This window comes from Desmodus rotundus, chromosome 5 (genome assembly GCF_022682495.2).
Source record: "Desmodus rotundus isolate HL8 chromosome 5, HLdesRot8A.1, whole genome shotgun sequence".
Classification (NCBI taxonomy): domain Eukaryota; kingdom Metazoa; phylum Chordata; class Mammalia; order Chiroptera; family Phyllostomidae; genus Desmodus; species Desmodus rotundus.
Window position 1 is genome coordinate 9,400,541 of NC_071391.1, and position 18,292 is coordinate 9,418,832.

The following is an 18,292-nucleotide window of genomic DNA, read 5'->3' on the forward strand; positions in this document are numbered from 1 at the left end:
TATGAGAGCGAAGACAAGAGAACTGAAAAGCACTGACAAGTTTGAACGTCCAGCTAAATGGCATGTCAAAAGTGGGAACAGAGCAAATGGAGTGATAAAAAACAACTTTAAAGGAGGAAAAGGAAAGAAGAGGCAGGAGCAGCAGGAGAAGCCGATTTTTCAAAAGTGAAGAATGTGTTAAGATCGAAAGAACTCACTTCAGACCGAGTGTGAAAGAGCTCATTCGGCGTATTACCATCATAGACGAAGACAAGATCCTACAGGCTTCCCAAGAAAGGGAGCAGCACAGAGAATGGCATCAGCCCTGGCTGGTGTAGCTCAGTGGATTGAGTGTGGGCTGTGAACCAAAGTGTCACCAGTTCAATTCCCAGTCAAGACACATGCCTGAGTTGTGGGCCAGATCCCCAGTAGGGGAAACAGGAGAGACAACCATACATTGGTGTTTCTCTCCTTCTTGTTGTCCCTCCCTTCCCCTCTCTCTAAAAATAAATAAAAATAAAATCTTTTTTAAAAAGAACATTAAAAAAAGAGGGAGAATGTCATCAATAACATTGTAATAACTATGCCTGGTGTCAGATGGGTGCTGGACTGATCCGGGTGATCCCTTCGTAAGTTATGTCAATATCTGACCCCCATGGTGCACACCTGAAACAAATATAATATTGCATGTCAAACGTAATTGAAGAATAAAGGAAATGTACCAATAAAATTAAAATGTTAAATATGTTCAAAATAAATAGGCAAAACATTTAACTTAAAAAATTTGGACATATAATAACAAAGGAAGTTTAATACAGAGAGATTCTCTCTCTTCCTCTTTTAAAATGAGGTATAATTTACAAACATACAGATCTTAAGTTACAGTTCTGGGGGCTTGAAATAAGCTTATACATCCTTTTAAAGAAAATAGAACAATACTATCACCTCTGATAGCATTTCACAAATATTAGCTCATTTAACTTTAAAAAACCCAGAAACCCAGTAATGGTGGGTAGTATCATTCACCCTACCTGGAGATGAGAAAACTGAAGTACAAAGACTCGGTAAGTGGCCAAAGACACACAACTAGTTAAAAATAGTAATAATTAAAAGAAAATAAAAGGGCAAGGTCCACATCAGTTGTGTGTCTTCAGCTTAACTATTTCTGTAAAACATTTACCAAACACGGTGTTCGTGCCAGGAAAAACCAGATGACCTTGTTGGTTTCAGATGGGAAGTGCTGAGCTTATTCAGTGATACTTGGACCGTATGCAAGGGAGTATATACCATTTGGGAAACAATGTGTCATCTGTCATCCAGGTGGATTGGAAAAGGACCAGAAAATGGACTTTGGAACACTGAGGAATCTGTGTGAATAGAAAACGTGCTCATTGATCTCTGACACAAATATCATGGAGGAACGAGATAGGTTCCAAAGACAACAGTTGCCCCTACCTGCTCTTGTGGCCGGATGATGGCTGTGTTAAAATTAGACTGCCTGCCCAGCAGCACCTGAAACATGAATGGGTTCCTCTGGTTTATATGAAAAATGGTACCATAACCTGTAGCAATCCGGACAAGAGAGAGAATCAAGACATGGGAAGAGGGCAACAGAGCATCCTAACGCTGTGGATAAATCTTGCAATAAACTCATAGGCTCGAAGGACCGCTGGGACTGGGGTCTGTGCGCAGCCCCTTCTCCAGGTGGTATCTGCTTGAAGAGCTTGAGTCACAGGGAGCTCACTACCTTCAGAGACAACCTAATCTGTCCCCAGTAGCTCTGACTGTGCTTAAAAAGACTTGTTGTCTGAGGAGTCTCTTCTGTGATTTCTCTCTTCAATTACAGTCTGAGGCCACTCAGAATCATGTTCATTTTCACCCTGTCGAACTCCATGTGGTTGAAGGCTACTGCCTTAGTAACGATTATGATTACTTAATAACCATTTCTGATATGCCAGCTACTATCCTAGGCACTAAACTTAGGATAGGGGTGCAAGGGATAAAATTTGAAAATAAGACTTTCTTCTTTCTTTCCTTCCTTTTCCATTACATCCTTAGATGATTCCTAGTAGAACGTGTAAGCAATTAATCAACCTTATGCTCCTGCGGAGATTTTGTTGCAGTTAACAGTTGACCAGGGAAGAACAAAGGGACTTTTAACCCAGGCCCGAACGTACATGTCTGGTCACTAGGAACGCGGAGACTGATCCACCGTGTCGCAGAAACACTGGAAAGAGGCACAGGGGGGCACCACTCCACTGATCGAAATGCTGACCGTCCTGGTCCAGGGACCAGTAAATAAAGACATTCACCAAAACCAACCCCCTCCCCCAAAGACTCGGGTTTCCAGCCTGCACATCACCAGGACCTGCTTTGTGCTCTTTGTCCACGTTCCCTTCCCACGCTTCACCCAGAGAAACTTGCCCCTGACATGCTTGGGGGAAGGTGAATGTTAGGGTTTTTACCTGCCACCTTCTCAGACTGCTGGCCTCTGATATTAATAAAAGTGCAATTATCATCCAATCCCTGTCTCTGCCTTTTGGCTGAGTGGTGAGAGGCAGCAGGAGCCGTGGACTCGGTTGACATCCGGTTTCACATCCGTTACCTCATTTATTCTCACAAGTACCTGAGGAGGCAGGTGCTATTGTTTCCATTTCAGAATTGACAAAACTGAGACTTAGGGACATGAAGTGCCTTGCTTAAATTAAATTCCCTTGGCTGGGAAATCCAGATTTATCCAACTCCAGACCTCAGGATTACTCCACTTTGGCATCTATTTCTCCAGTCGGACCGCAGTTAGGGGCAGGGGAGTGGGAGAAATACTGACCCAAAGAACGCATCCAGAGGTGTCACATTTGGTGAGGCGCAACAATGGCTTTGCATTTGCAGACTGGCCCGACTTCCTTCGGGGCCCCGCCTGGGAGCCTACAACAATTCCTTCCGGGCACACATGGGTATAAGTGTGCCCCCTGGTGTCCGAATCAAGGCTCTACCACTCACGTATAAACAGAGACCTTAAGGAGCTTACTGAGTTCTTGGTGCCCCCGTTTCCTTCTTTTTACAACAGGTAAATAATCGTATCTTGGTGTTGCAAACATTAAATAAGGATAATGAACAAAAAAATAAACACTTAATATTTTATCTGGCATATGGTAAGCACTCTGTAAATGTTATTGGCTATTATCACCCTCACCCCCAGTTAGCAGCAGAGCCGATGCCAAACGCCAGGGCTTCAGAACCCAAGTCCAGGGTTTTTCTTGTCGTGCATGGGGCTGTGTTTGAGCCAGGCAGTAGTAGGAGGTGCAACTGAAATCTCCGAAGCAAGAGTAGGAGGTGCAACTGAAATCCCAGAAGCCTTCAGCTGGGTGCAAACTGCTTGTGCCTGCCATATTAAGTTAGATACGCTCAAAGCAACCTTCTCTTCACAGATATTAACGTGGAGGCTCCTGGAGGACAACAGACTTGCCCAGTTCCTAGGGCAGAAGCGTTCGATACACCAGAGCTCTGGGTTCTTCTGCAAGACTGGCAGTACAAGTTCCAACCCTCTAAGAGCTTTCTGAATGTCTTACAAGGGTTGGCAGCCTCTTTTTAAATGTTTATGTTTTATATTTTTCACTTTTAAATTATAGTTGACATATTATATTAGTTTCAGGTGTGCAGCATAGTGATTATACAAAGTGATCACCATGATATGCCTAGTAACTGTCTGTCACCATTCTGCACAAACAATATTATTGATGTCACATGCCTGAGAATTACTTTTTTTAAAAGATTTCATTTATTTATTTTTAGACAGAGGGGGAGGGAGGGACAAGAGAGGAAGAGAAACATCAATGTGTGCTTGTCTCTTGCACAGCCCCCACCAGGGACCTGGCCTGCAACCCAGGCATGTACCTTAGACTGGGAATCGAACCAGCAACCCTTTGGTTCACAGGCCAGCACTCAACCACCGGGCCACACCAGCCAAGCCCTGTGAATTATTTTATAACTAGCAGTTTGTACTTGTTAGTGCCCTTCACCTTTTACGCCCATCCTCTCATCCCCTCCCCTCTGGCAACCATCAGCTTGTTCTCTTTTTCTATGAGTTTGTTTCCGTTTTGTTTCTTTTGCCTCTTAGTTCAGTCTTACAGCTAACACTGTATAACCAGAGAAGAGGGGCCTGGGGTGAACCTTCTTCTTTTTTTTTTTTTAAGTCTGCGAGCTATCTTTTTTTAATTGAAATATATTTGTCATTTAACATTGTGTAAGTTTACCTGCATAACATGTTGATTTGATACATATTGCAATACAATTGCCATTGTAGCCTTAGCTAGCAGCTCTATCTTGTCCCAAAATTATTGTTTCTCTGTGTGGTGGAAATGATGAAGATCTAGTCTCTTAGCAAGTTTGATGTGAGACAGAGGCTAACGTCAGGTGCATATGGCCTTCTGGAAAGCAGGCATGCTCAGGGAAGTGTGTTCAGGGACACAGCCCTTGGGGAGCTGGGAAAGTGGTAATGATGCCTTTTACCAAAGTAACTGGTAGAAAATCAATCAGGCTTGTTCTCCCTTTGGCTTCTTCATGTTCAAAGAAGCAGCTGGGCAGTAAGAAAGTTCATCTTAACGTTGGCATAAATTTGCATCACGTAGGTAGGTTATAAGTTAACCAAATCCTAGTTATTAGCCATACAAAAATTTTTATCCAAATTTTTCTTTAAGGTAAAGAATGCTACAATGAGCATCCATGGGAAATATAGATTAAAGGCTGTATTAATTAAACAATAGAGGTTACAAACAGTCTCACCTACGCTGGCCCTCTTAAATGATCCACGATCATACCGCACTATGGAAGCCTTGCTATAGTGACTCCGAAGGAATCAGGAACATGTAGGACAGCAGGGTCTCTGGTATCCACCTATCTAGATTCAAAACTTAACTGCCTCCAGCTATGCACTCCTGGCTGAGTTCGTTAATCTCCTTGTGCCTCATCAGTAAAATGGGACTAATGATACTAACTCATTCCATTGTTGGGAGGATTAAATGAACCAATACAAGTGAGCCTCTTGGGATGGCACCTGGTGCATGGCAAAAACTCAGTAAACATTTGCTACCATTATTTCCACTCAAGAGTATTACATTTTTGCCCTGGCTGGTGTGGCTCAATGGATTGAGTGCCAACTTGCAAGCCAAAGGGTCACAGTTCAATTACCAATCAGGGCACATGCCTGGGTTGCCAGCTGGGTGCCCAGTGGGGGGGGGGCATGTGAGAGGCAACTACACACTGATGCTTCTCCCCCTCTCTTTCTCCTTCCCTTTCTCTAAAGATAAATAATTTTTTTAAATAAAAAAGTATTACATTTTCATTGGCCAATGCAACACTCAGAGACTTGCAAAACTTCTCAACTAAAAAGTTAATAAGGTGATACCAACCTCTTAAGTATGCTGACCACAATGTCATTAAAACAAACAAACAAAAAAAGCCAGGGGTCATCTATTAAGTGTAATGTAACAGGCAAGGCACAGCAATGACGACACAAACCAAGGTCTGTGACAGGCTGTTGCGGGACCCTCTGCCACTAAGATCTCCCGCAGGGACTGGACGCTGCCTGGACCCAGCAGGTTCTCTCTGCAGCGACGTGTGAGCTGTGTGCCCCCATTCATCCCATTCTAAATGTTTTGAATGTGATTTTTTTTTTCTCTTCCTTGAATGATTTCTTTTAAATGTATTCCCAGACATGGAAACACTGAATTAGAGGGGGAGGATGAAGGACGTCCTGATTTTTATACAGCCAGAGTGCCTCTGGCAGGGACCGCCCAGCGAGTGAGTGTATCGGTTTTCCTGCTCCTTCCCCATCCTCAGTGGACCCCACATGAAGCAGGGTGCAGCCAAGAGGAGGGCCCCAAGAAGGCATTTGTAATGGGGTCCAGAGCTCGGGGTGTCCAGGAAATATTAGAAAAATGTATGTAGGATGTCCTCACCCCCACAAGCCTGAGCCAGGGGGGATGGGACACATGGAACAGGGCCATTCAGAGCTGTTTTGGGTGGCAAGAGCTTTGCAGCTAATCCCTGGCACAGTCATTTAACATATCTATAACCTTTAACTGGTTTCATGGATATGTTGAATGGCTGTGGCCCTGCTTTGAGCCAGGGAGATGGGAGTGACTTCCACCCAAGGTGGGACTGGGAAGCAACTCCCCCTGGTTACAGGGCCTGCGTGAGAGCTTGGAGATGATTGGCTCCATGCCATGGGGCCACACCTGCCCAGACACAATGGCAGCCCAGTAAAGCTGGAAGAATACGGGGATGCTGGTAGGTGTAACTGACTGTAGGAGGAGTCGGAAATGGGGCTGCAAAGGAAGATGGGCACTGGGATTTAAACCTAGGCGCGGCAGCCATAGAAAGGAGAGAACCACGAGGTTCTGAGGGAAAGGAAGAGGTCCATGTGGTTCTGAAATGGGGAAAAGGACCACATGGTTCTGAAGGAGAGTAGAGAGGACCACGAGGTTTTGGAGTGCTTCTTTTTGCCACGCTGTTAGGCAGCAGGAGAGACTTTGCCGGGAAGAAAAGGGGAGAAAGGACTCTTGCTGGTGGGCCATGAGAAGGTGCCACATGGCTTTGGATTAACTGGAGATTGAAGCAGCCACACAGCTGATGGTGCCGGGAGCCTGAATCATGGACTTCTACTTCCTTTCCTGAGACACGGTACCCCGGACTGGGCACAGGGAGAGGGAAGGACTGTGCATCTGTGGGTATTCTAGAGGACTTTAGTATCGTATTGAAGACATTAAGTCATTACTCTAAGTTTGTGTAACTTTTAAATAAACAAGTCCTTTCCTTTTCACCAGTCTCTGGCATTGAGAGACGTCTTTCCTCTGGCTGCGGGCATTTCGAACCTAGCAGGTGGGCGTGGGGGAAGGAACCTCCAGAGACAGAAAGGGGGAATCCTTTCTGTAATAATTTAACGTGAGCCCCCACCCCCTGCCTTGCTCTGTAACACACATACCAGGCCCAGGCTGTACAGTAAACACGTGTATGTGGCTGGCACAGGCAGAAGTTGAAGGGGGACCCTGATGTCCCACTTCGAATCCACGGCATAACCCAGCGTGTTCAATTCCAGGAGGAGGAGACTTTTGCCCTGTGTATATTGTGCCTGAGGCAAAACAGTCGTTCAGAAGGGGAAGGGACTTCTGACACGTGCTACAGCGGCCGTGAGCCGTGAGCGCAGAAGCCGGTTACAAAACCACACACACTGCATGATTCCCCTTACCGGAGACACCGAGCGGGTAACTACAGTAGAACGCTGGTTGCCAGCCCCCGGAGGGAGGGGTGGTGGGACTAGTCGTTTAATGCGCACACAGTCTCAGCGTCGCCAGATGGCAAAGTCCTGGAGGTGGAGGGTGGTGACGGTGGCACAACAATGATAATATTCCTAAGGCCGCTGAACTGTGCGCTTAAAGCGGTTAGTTACAATGGTAAGTTTTATGTTCTGTGTTTCTTTGAACCGCAGTAGGGGGCGGGGTCGCTCGGTTTCACAAAACCGCCTGCACCGCGATGCATCTGCGGGAAGGAGAGCGCCCATCCTGACCCAAGGCGTTCCCTTGCGGGTGCTCGCGGGTCCTTGGAGGAAACTGGCCGTCTTGGGCCGCGCACGCGACCAGGAAATTGAAAAAAAAGAGTCAGTTGTGTTCATGACTGTTCAAAGGCTTAAAACATTCCTTTCGCTTTCCGTGTGGATTTAATAAGTAATCACAGGAAGAGTTTTATTTATATACCATATTTTGCCGTGTATAATGCACATCCATGTTTTTGGCCTAAACTTTCAGGGAAAAAAAAAATCTTTCGTTTTAAATTTTTTATTCAATTATTTATTTCTTTATATTTAGATACTTGTTTGTTGTCCTGTAGAGGAATTTTAGCATTTTTTAACATATTGTGGCACAAGAAATTTCATGTAACAAATAGCTACACAACACAGAACAGATACAAGGTATTTCAGGTACTACCCATGCATAATGCGCATCCTTAGTTTTCCCTCAAAAATCTGCGCAACGAAGTGCGCATTAGACCTGGAAAAATATGGTGTGTATGTATATACATACATGATATATATATGATATGTGTGTGTGTGTATAATTTTTTTAACTTCCTGGAGAAGGAAGCTGCTGGGGCAGGCAGCAGCTGCGGTCGGCACTGCCCTCTGCTGGTAGGTGATGCCAACGCAGAGAAGAGCCCTCCTGCTTCCAGAGGAAAGTCTGTTCACCCCTAGGAGAGCCTTTTACTTAATGGGCACTAGGTTTTTAAAAGAGGCAGAAAGTGTACCCGTGGGCTAAGAACTTGGTTAAAAGTCTGCACTATAAACCAAGAAGGTGGGAAGCCGCCTCCTCTTTCCGTTTTCCCCATTACACTTGCCCCTGCAGTTCTACCTCCATATTCCCTCAACCCTCTCACAGCCTCTACCAGGTAAATCATAACCTGGTGACTTCAAAGATTAAAAGCACAAATAGCATGCGAGCTACATATATCTGCCCTATAATGAACACAATAAAATAGTGAACAAAGTAGAAACAGAAGCATAGGTACATGGAACAGACTGACAGCTGCCGGAGGGGGGGAGGGGGACTGGATGAAAGAAGGTGAAGGGACAGAGGCACGTCCTTAGACAAAGGACACACATGCATGGCCCTCGGCCAGGGACAACTGTTGTGCAGGATTGCCTGAGGAGGGGTTGCTAGGTGGAGGTGGGGGAAGGGGGGAAAGTGCGGACAACTGGAATAGCATAAACAATTAAATACAGTCAAAATACGTCAAAAGCAATGGTTTCCTCCTGTAACAGGGTACAGCCAAGGGGGAGCCCCAAATAGGGATTTGTAATGGGGTCCAGAACTCGGTGTCCAGGAAATATTAGAAAAAATATATCTATAGGATATCTTCACCCTCACAAGTCTGAGCTGGGGGATGGGAGGCATGGAGAAGGGCCCGTGAGAGCTGTTGTGAATAGGAACAGTTTTGCAGATAACCTCTAGAAAGGTAGGTCTTTTAACATATCTATAACCTTTAACTGGTTTCATAGATACGTTAAACAGTTGTGGCCATGCTTTGAGCCAGGTGGATGGGAGTGACTTCAACCGAGGATGTAACTGGGAGGCAACTCCCCCTGGTTACAGAGCCTGCGTGAGAGTTTAGAGATGATTGCCTCCACACCACAGGGCCACACCTGCCGGGACTTACCATGGCAGCCCAGTAAAGCTGGGAAAAAAATAGCAGCTGTGGCCAATTGTGGACGGAATCGGAAAAGGGAGATTGGCGCTGGGATTTAAACCCCGGCTCGGCAGCCATGTGGCATCTTTTTGGGACCATGCGGCTTGGGCAGAGAAGAACCACGGACTTCTATTTCTTTTTCTGAGATACAGTACCATGGACTGGGCAGAGGGGGAAGGAAGGACTGTGTGTTTGTGGGTATTCTAAAGGACTTTGGGATCTCAAAGAAGACGTTAAGTCATTACTCTTAAGTTTGTAAGACTCTTTAAATAAATAATCCCTTTCCTTTTCACCAGTCTGTGGCATTGAGAGAAGTCTTTCCCTCGTGGCGGGCAAGGCGAACCTAGTTTGGGGTGGGGGGGCCCCGGGAGCACAAGGGTGGGTCCATTCGGTAATAGTATATCGCTCACCCCCCCCACACACACACACACCAGTCTGTTGTGTAACACTCCCAGGATGGTGGTTTTATCTCGAGAAGCAATGCATTTGATCTCCTGGGGGATGGGTGGACTCTATTTCTGACCCTCAATGGAAAGTATTTTTTCCCAAATTTCTGGTCTCACCTAAAAAGGCCAGCTGGCCCTAGAAAAAGGTTGAATTCCTGGAATACTCTTCAGGAGGCCAGAAAAAGATGGAAGCTGAATGTTTTCCATCTGCCTTCAGCAGAGGGGATTTCTACTTGCAACTGGGGTTTGGGAGGAGAGCGTTGAGTGGGATAATGTAAAAAGCTTCATAAAGGGGTTGCTTTTGAGGTAAAGCTTGAAAGTGTGTATTTGGTTCTCTGTCGCTATATAACAAAATTTAGTGCCTTTAAACAATTTTTTAACCCTTCCTATTCTGTGGTTTGACTGGTCCATGGGATGTTGGCCAGGACGGAGCTCAGCTGGGGAGAATCTCTATGGAGGCTCATTCACATTTCCTACATAAAGGTGGCATGAAGGCTGGGCTAAGCCAGGACGCTGGCTGAGTGGGACTCTGCCTCTCCAAGTAGTCTCATGGTCCCTTTCCATGGGGCCTCTCCTGCAGGGCCAGGCCACATTCACTGTGGTTTGGGACCACACAGGGGCATGAATCCTTGGAGAGGTGGCTAATTGGGGACCATCCTTGGAAACTGGTTACAACAAGGGGTAAGAAGAAGATGCTGAGATGTAGAAGGGTAAGCAGAGAGAAAAGCCTAAATAAAAGCATAGAGTTGCTAAAAATACAAAAGCATGGCCCAGTTTAAAGTGTACCGTTTGAAAAGAAGAGTAAATGGAGCCAGAGGTGGAAAGGCGACAACAGTCAGAAGGCTGAGACCTGGAATGGCAGGCTTAGCAGTTCGAATTTAATTTTGTCTGGTACTTGTCAGATTTAATTGTGCCACAGAACCTCCCGGGCACCATGGAATGCCAGCTCCTCCCAAGTCAGAAGTATACACACTGTTGATGAGACAGAGACAGCACCATCTCAGCAGAGATTCGACGGTGTCTTGGAGGGGGAAAGGCGAGGTTAGAATTTGTTGAGAATTGGAGGTTTGGTTTCAGGCAGGTCCTTCACTGGAGAAAGGGAGGTCTTGATTAGGGTTGGGTACACATGATAACGCAACCATGTAAGGTTAACAGCTGAGCAAGGTAGGCAAAGGATTCTCATGACCTTAACACACAAACCGTCTGTCGATGCTGTTGTTGAATGTCGATGCAGTTCATGGATATTTTGGACAATTTCTACAATGAATAATCAAGGTATTTCTCCAGGAATAGTCGAGTTTATGCTAATGAAGACACTATCACGGTAGCACCCTGTTAATGTAGAGAGTAAGCTCTGTGGGATGTAGGTGATTTGGTTCTCAGAACGTTGTCAAAATACAGATTCTCAAAACTCATCTTCAAACGTTCTTATTCGATGAAACCCCAGAACCTCTGTTCTTAACAGGCTGTATTGTGAGAATCAGTTCTATAAGCTGAAGAATAGTGGGGCCCACACACCACCCCAAAATATGCTGCTTTTGTATATTGCTCATTTTGAGCTAAAGGCATTTGGAAAACAGTAAATGCAGGGGGAAGCTTTCCCTGAACTCCCCTTATGTGCCAAAAGATACACCCTGCAAAAGGAACTCAATTGTCACAAGTCCCCTCCCCGGCAGTTTCATCAACCAGGGAAGGTTGACCCTTAACACAGGAGAAGGGACTAGAACTCGGCACCACAACTGGATAAACTGTCACAAACAATCACACCTTCCATCTAGTTATCTTCCATGGGCCCATTCATCTTTCCTAAAAGTCACTTACTCTCCCTTACAAGGTCTACACACTCCCCATTAATTTCCATAGCAACCTAGCATTTAAGACTGAATTCTAAAGCCACTTCTTTGAGTTACTCATTTCTCTCTGGATATCTCCCATTTATACCTCTTAGAAGCTTCTGTTTTCGTCTTATTGATCTGTCTTTTATTACACGGGATCCCAGTTAACATCTCAGAAGGAAACAGGGAATTTATTTTTTGTCCCCTACGAAGTAGCGAACCATTGCAGGATTTTTGTCTGGGGGTCTGCGTGGATCCCAGCTGTGCTCCAGGAGATGGAAGAGACATTTATTCGGGGAATCCAGCAAGAAGTTTCTTCTTTTATGGTAGTAAGACCACTTGGCATCCTTATTCATTCATTCATTCATGTATTCCCTCCCCAGTTCCATATTGAGAGACATGCAGGGCATGAAATGAGACCCCTCCACGTGGGGGCGATATTTAGCCAGTAGCCTCAAGGAGGCTATTTGCAGCCAGTGTCAGTTCTGATTGGCCGGGCCTGCGACACGCAGAGTATTCAATGTTTGTGCTATTTCCCTGGCCTACCTGCCAGGGTAATTGTGTGTGTCCTCTGGGGTGGTTTGGTTGGAATGTGCACAGCCCAAGGGTAGGGTGGGACTGAGCCTGGGAGGCAGAGTCAAGAGGCAGAGACTCAGGTCCCGTCCTGCTACAACCTGTGACCTTGTGCACATCACTTTCTCTGTAAATGAGTTTCCGTGTGGGTGAAACAGTGTGTATGGCCTCTTGCCATTTTTGTAAAAGAAAGCAGTGTGTGTCTGTGTGCCCATGGAAGCATGTCCGCAAGGACACACACCCACCTATCCACAGTGGTTGTCTCTGGGGAGCAGACCTGGGGGAAAGAGGTCTTTTCCACTTTATCTAAGCTCTTTTAATTTTCCATAACAAGCATGTGTTGTAATTTTTTAAATTAAGAGCTTAAAAAGTCCTATTTGTTTCTGTTCTGCAGGAAGTCACACTTCTTATCCGAGGTCACAGGAGGCCTTGGCATCTGACTCAAGGCTGTCCTGACTGTGTGTTCCCCACGCTGCCTCTGAACAATTGGGGGATGTGAGGCTGGGTGCCATCCGCCTCTCCTAGTCCCTGGGCCTCAGCAAACACTGCCCGGGATGTAACCAAACATCCTCCCAGAACTGTCCTTTCCCTCGCCCTGCTGGCAGCTGACCTACATCAGCAAATGCTCCGCCACCACTCAGCAGAAGCACATTTATCTTCTCTTGTGTCCACTGCTATAAAATGCCCACAAACCTGATGGATTTCCAGACTTCTTTGGATTTATAATGACATGAGGTGTTTGTTTCTAAGTCACAAGCCTGGCGGACTGAGCATGATGTGGGAACACAAAATGAATACTTGTCCCTGTCCTAGGAAGATACTCCAAGAGAGGGAAAATAAGCTTTCCTGTTTTCCCCGGAAAACATCTTCTCTCCAGCAGACAATCCATCCCAAATTACTGTGTGGTAAGTAAGTCACACTATGATGAAAGAATGTAAGCATAGAGATTGGAACGACTGTGGTGGTAGAAAGAGCACTAGGCTTTGGATCCAGACAAATGTGGGTGCAAATCCAGGCCTTGAACAAGTCCCTTAGCCCGCTTTACTGAATGAACACCCTATTTTGTGCCGGGCACTCTACTGGGCATTTGACATCCAACAGAGCTTCTAAGTGGGGGGTGCTTAACACGCCCCACAAACAGTCCAAGGCCCAGAATTCTTTTCCTCCTCTTTCATCTGCTTGGACCCTTATAGGTCCCCTTCCCCTGAGATCAGCAGATGAGGTTTAACCGCTATTCAGGTTTAATAGAAACCTGAAGAGGTTTATTATTGTTCTCATCTTGTAACAGACGAAGGAAGTGGGACTCGAAAGAAGGCCATGCAAGTGGGAGGGCTCAGCTGATGAAATGAGAGAGCCCAGATTCTTATTCAGATCTCGAGAGGTCAAGGCCAGCACAGCTTTTCTGGATGGTGCCACCCCTCCCCTGCAGGACAGGCACAAAAGACATCTGCCCCAAGCTCACTGCCGTAACCAGGTCTAACCCAGACTAGGCTGTACGATCCCATAGACCCCTTCCAGAAGCCTTTTTTAACTGCAAAAGCCCTAGGAGGGATGAAAATCAAGACCCTGACGCTGGCTACAAAGTCGAGGCACCACGCTCAGATCAGTGAATGGAAACTGGTCTTCGGCTCAGATGAACCTGGAGCCAAATGCTGGCTCCATTATGCACCTGACTCTCTGGGCCTCAGTTTCCTCACGTGTGATCGGGGGCTGCTGAGAGGTTAAAGTAAGATTATAAAGCATCGAGCCCAGGGTCTCACTTTGAGCATCTGCTAATCTCGAGGGAAGGAGGCCCCTAGAGGGCTCCAAGCAGATGGAAGAGGAGGAGGAAAACTCCCGGGCCCTGGACTGTTGGTGGAGTATGCTAAGCCCTGCTTTAGAAGCTCTGTCTGGCCCATAGCCAGCACTCTGGAACATCGGCACAGTCATCCCTCACCTCTTAGAGTTGCCCTGAGCTGACCCCAGTCCAGGAAGGGGCTCCTTTCTGGAATATCTGCTGACAGACCAGGAAATCGGCCTGGAGTGAATATGACATGTGACTTCCCAGCCACAGTGCCCACAGGCTGGTTGGCCACCTGGGGGAGGTTCAGGCTGTGTCCTTAGGCCATTTCCTCACCTGATCTACCTCTGACACTTGCAATAGCAGGATCGGACCTGCGTTCTATGGCTGGGGGCCAAATATCAGGTGCTCAATAAATAAGGTTTGATTTTCTTCATATAGATGAAGGCCCTTGGGGCAGCAGCAAGCTCTTCACAAGCTTAGTTCATCTCTCCCGGGCCCAGCCTAAAGCCTGAAATCCGGGGGGTTTCACTCCCCTTGGTGCTTGTGGTAAGTCTTTTCCCCAGACTTCATGGAGAGGTGCCTGGGGCAGGGGACTGCTCGTTGGGGAGGGGCCTGGGTCAGGCTGAGTCACTGTCTGGTGGCTGGGTAAATTTCAGATCGTAGCTCAAAGACTTGCCCTCCATTTCCCCAAACCATGGAGAAGCTTCTACCACAGCGAAGCTCTCCTCCAGCAGTGGCCCTGTGCTTTGCGCCACTGCTGGTCCTGCTCTGCGCGGGGTGCGGCAGCATGGGGGATCCAGAGGCGCTCAGCGTCCAAGGCTGCAAGAGGGTCCTGAATGTGCTGGGAGCGCTGCCGGGAGGCGGCTGGGACAACCTGCGCAACATGGAGCTGGGGCTGGTGCTTTGGCATAACTACTCTCAGTGCCGCACCACGGAGGACGGTGAGTACCTGATCCCAGACCACGTTCACGTGGTGCCGCGGCGGGAGAGCATGGTGGAGACCCGCGCCGAGCTCCTGGACGAGTGGCTCAGCTACACGGACGCCTGGGCAACCTCCATCAATGCTGAGCTCTCCTTCCTCCCCGGCCTCAACGGTAAGTTCTCCACCGACTTCCAGAGGGTCAAGAAGTACAACCTGGAGTACGAGACGGTCACGGTCAGAGTGCAGGTCCGCCACCACATCTACTCTGTGAAGGCCCCGGAGTCCCCCGACTTCCACCCCGCCTTTCTGCAGCACCTGCTGACCCTCAGCGACTACCTGGAGAACAACCAGACCCGTGAGGCTGAGTACCTGGCGGAGATACTTGTGCTTAGGTATGGCACGCACGTCCTTACCCACGTGGAGGCCGGGGCAACCTTGGTGCAGGAGGACCAGGTGAAGCGCGAACTGGTGGGCAGCAAGGCCGCAGAGAGGAGCAACATCACGTTGGCCGCCTCGGCCGTGTTTTTCCACACGGTCAATGTCGGGGCCGCGGCTTCCTGGCAGGCGCAGAGCCAGCTTTTCCAGGACTATGTGAGGAACACGGTGACCTCCAGGACACGCAGCCATGGTGGGGTGCCCTTCTACCCAGGCATCACCCTGCAGACGTGGCAGGAGGGCATCGGTAACCGGCTGGTGGCGATCGGCAGGTCGGGCTTGCCCCTGCCTGAGCTGCTGGAGCCGGAGGCGCTGCCCCAGCTCCCCGCGCCCGCGGTGCACCGCCTGGCGGCCATTGTGCGCCGAGCCATCCACCGCTATTATGCAGTCAACGCGCACCCGGGCTGCCTGAAGCGTGGGGCGCCCACCTTCAACCCTCAAGCCAACGTGGACGATGGCTCCTGTGATGGCGACCGCCAAGCCAACTTCAGCTTCGGGGGTGTCTTCCAGGAGTGCGAGGCCGTGTCAGGGAAGGAAGCACAGAGTCTCTGTCAAGCCTATCGCACCCTGAACCCCCTCACCGGCAACACCTCTTGCCCGTCCAACTACAAGGCCAGCACCCTGCACAGCGAGCTGAAGACATCGAGCAAGACCCACTCTGAATGCCCGCAGCAGTGCCAGAGGTGCTGGCTCTTCTTCCACTGCTGCGAGCCGGTGTGCACGGTCCGTGAGCAGCGCACCGTGGTGCGCCTGGCCGCGTCCTGGTGCGTGCCCTCCCAGGCCTCCCTGCCCGCCTCTGTCAGCTTCCTCTTCGGAGGCCTCTATGGCCCTGACCACCCAAACCCACTGACTGGGGGCCAGACCTGCCCCTCCTACTTCTACCCGCTGACGCTTTTTGGTGACCTCAGGGTGTGTGTCAGCAGTGACTTAGAGCTGTGCACAGCGCAGGCGGTTCCCTTTGGGGGTTTCTTCAGCTGCCAAGTAGGCAACCCCTTGGCTGGCCTCTTGAAGGGCCAGAGCCCTGGGCTCCTGCAGGAGATGTTCTACCGGGACAGTCCCACAGACCACCCGATGAAGTGCCCAGCAGGGTACAGCCAACACCAGGCTTACCTCGTTGACGGGTGCCAAATCCTCTACTGCCTCAGAGCTGGGGCCCTCTTGGACCAGCAGCAGGCAGCTGTCCGCATGCCCCCATTTCTTCCCCGCCCCCCCTTGCTCAACAACAATCGCAGCTCGCACAGGCTGTCTGTCCTGGTGGACTCCAATGGTCAGCATGCCTGGGTGAGGCTCCAGGGCTCTGGCCACTGGCAGCAGGCCAACATGAACGACGGGTCCCTGCCAGCCAATCTCTTGAGCCAGGCTGGCTCCAGGCCCTTTGTCGGAGCCATTGTTGGCATCAGTGTGGGGGCCATGGTGGCTGTGGTGGCTGTTGCTCTGGGGGTGACCTGTGGCTTCAGGTACTACAAGAAAGGGTGGTACCGGAAAATGCAGAGGGGCATTCTGATTCAGGATCAGAGCTCCTATGGGGCCACTGAAACTATCGCAGAGCCCACCTCTGTCTGAATGGCCAGGCCACGAGAATTCTGTCCAAACCAAGCATGACGGTGCCTCATTACTAATTAAAGCTTTATTCCATTCTGTTCCTTCTACCACCTAGATAAGTAGTGTGATAACCAACCATAGAATTGGCCCCACTTTCTGAAGTTAACAGTATAGAAGTAAACTAAGCTTCCTCAAAGTCTCCTCCAACCTGCCAGCTCAGGCTCTGGTCTTGTGACAATCCCTTTCCCGAATGCCCCCTGCTGAGAAGCTGCACTGTTCTCCATGGTGAGTTTCAGTGTTTTGCTGCCTCCCTTGTTGCAAGGAGCCAATAAAGTCAACTCTGTTCAAATACAAGTGTGCGCTTTGTGGTCTTTGGCAGGGGGGTCAACAGGGAAGACAGAACGTATAAGACATAGTTTTGAAGTTGGAATTCTGTCTTGCAGGTATTATAAAAAACATTTTATTGCTCTGTTTCCCCAGAATTATTACCTTGGACCCCAAATGTTCTCTCTTGGGCTGGATGTAAGTCAGAGTTTTTCTTTTTTAAACAGGGCCTGGCTTACTTGTGAATCATGAGCTGACATTAAAAAATATAGTGCTTTGCATAAAATAAACATAAGAATTACTTTGTGAAACTTTGTTTCAGTAATATATTAAGTTGATTATATAAAATTGCCCATATCTAATTATTTTTGACTCAAAAATTGGCAGTTTTCTGTGGTTTAAACTAATATATATATATCAATGCACTGGGTGACAATGCAAAATATATTTCAAATTGTGATCAGTCGAAACATTTAAAAAGCCACTGAATATTTCCAATGGTTGTTTCATGAAGCTTAGCTTTGGAAAACGTATTTGAGTCCCCAGCCCTCTACCTCACCCCAACAGTTCCCATGGAAGAGACTTCCTTTGGATGTCCTGTTTAGCCCAAGTTTGCCAGAGTAAATTGCCACTCTCTAACCCAAGACAGCAATTTCTTGGGGACAAGGTTGAGTTTTGTAATGTTCTTGGAACTCAGACCTCATCCCAATTCAACTCCAGAGTGTGGGTCTCTGGTTGTCACAAGAAGCTGGTGTCACATTAAACCCTAACCTTGGAACCACAGGGCACGCAGGGCCTTGTCCAAATGAGCCCCTTGCTGTGTTAATTTTTAGAGACCCTCGGGGCTAATAGTTGGGAAGTATGACCTCAGAGGGTTGTCAAGACCCCACTGCCCCAGGGTGACTTAAGTGAGTCATTTTACTTGGGGTTTCAACTCCTCTAGCTACAAACTGGACTATATCAGGATTCTGATGAGATAGGCCTGGAGAGAACTCCGAGTCCTGAGAGGAAGAGGCAATTGAAATCCAAATATTGCTGGGACGTTCGAGATGGCCGTTCCCTCTGGTCTGATTTGCGCACATCAGGGCTGACTGTCGTCTAAGGACTTACTGACTGGTGGCACTCCTCAGCCTTCTCTGGACTTGTGGTTACTACAGTTCATAGAGACTTCCTATATGTGAAAATACCTTTATAATAGCATCTCCCTTCATCTTCA

General features: G+C 48.2%; 1 protein-coding gene across 3 annotated transcripts; it reads left to right on the plus strand.

Moving 5' to 3' along the window:
- Positions 1-7,168: 7,168 nt before the first annotated feature.
- On the plus strand, positions 7,169-17,083 carry LOC112303563 (macrophage-expressed gene 1 protein-like). 3 transcript variants are annotated; one of them, XM_045194405.2, is made up of 3 exons: positions 7,169-7,430; positions 12,465-12,975; positions 14,292-17,083. In XM_045194405.2, exon 3 carries the CDS (start codon positions 14,548-14,550, stop codon positions 16,771-16,773), a length of 2,226 nt encoding a protein of 741 aa, XP_045050340.2. In that variant the 5' UTR covers positions 7,169-7,430; positions 12,465-12,975; positions 14,292-14,547; the 3' UTR covers positions 16,774-17,083. The 3 variants fall into 3 exon arrangements, with proteins under 3 accessions (XP_045050340.2, XP_045050341.2, XP_045050343.2); XM_045194406.2 differs by having other exon boundaries at positions 7,194-7,241; XM_045194408.2 differs by lacking the exons at positions 7,169-7,430; positions 12,465-12,975 and having other exon boundaries at positions 14,579-14,794; positions 14,971-17,083.
- Positions 17,084-18,292: the final 1,209 nt, after the last annotated feature.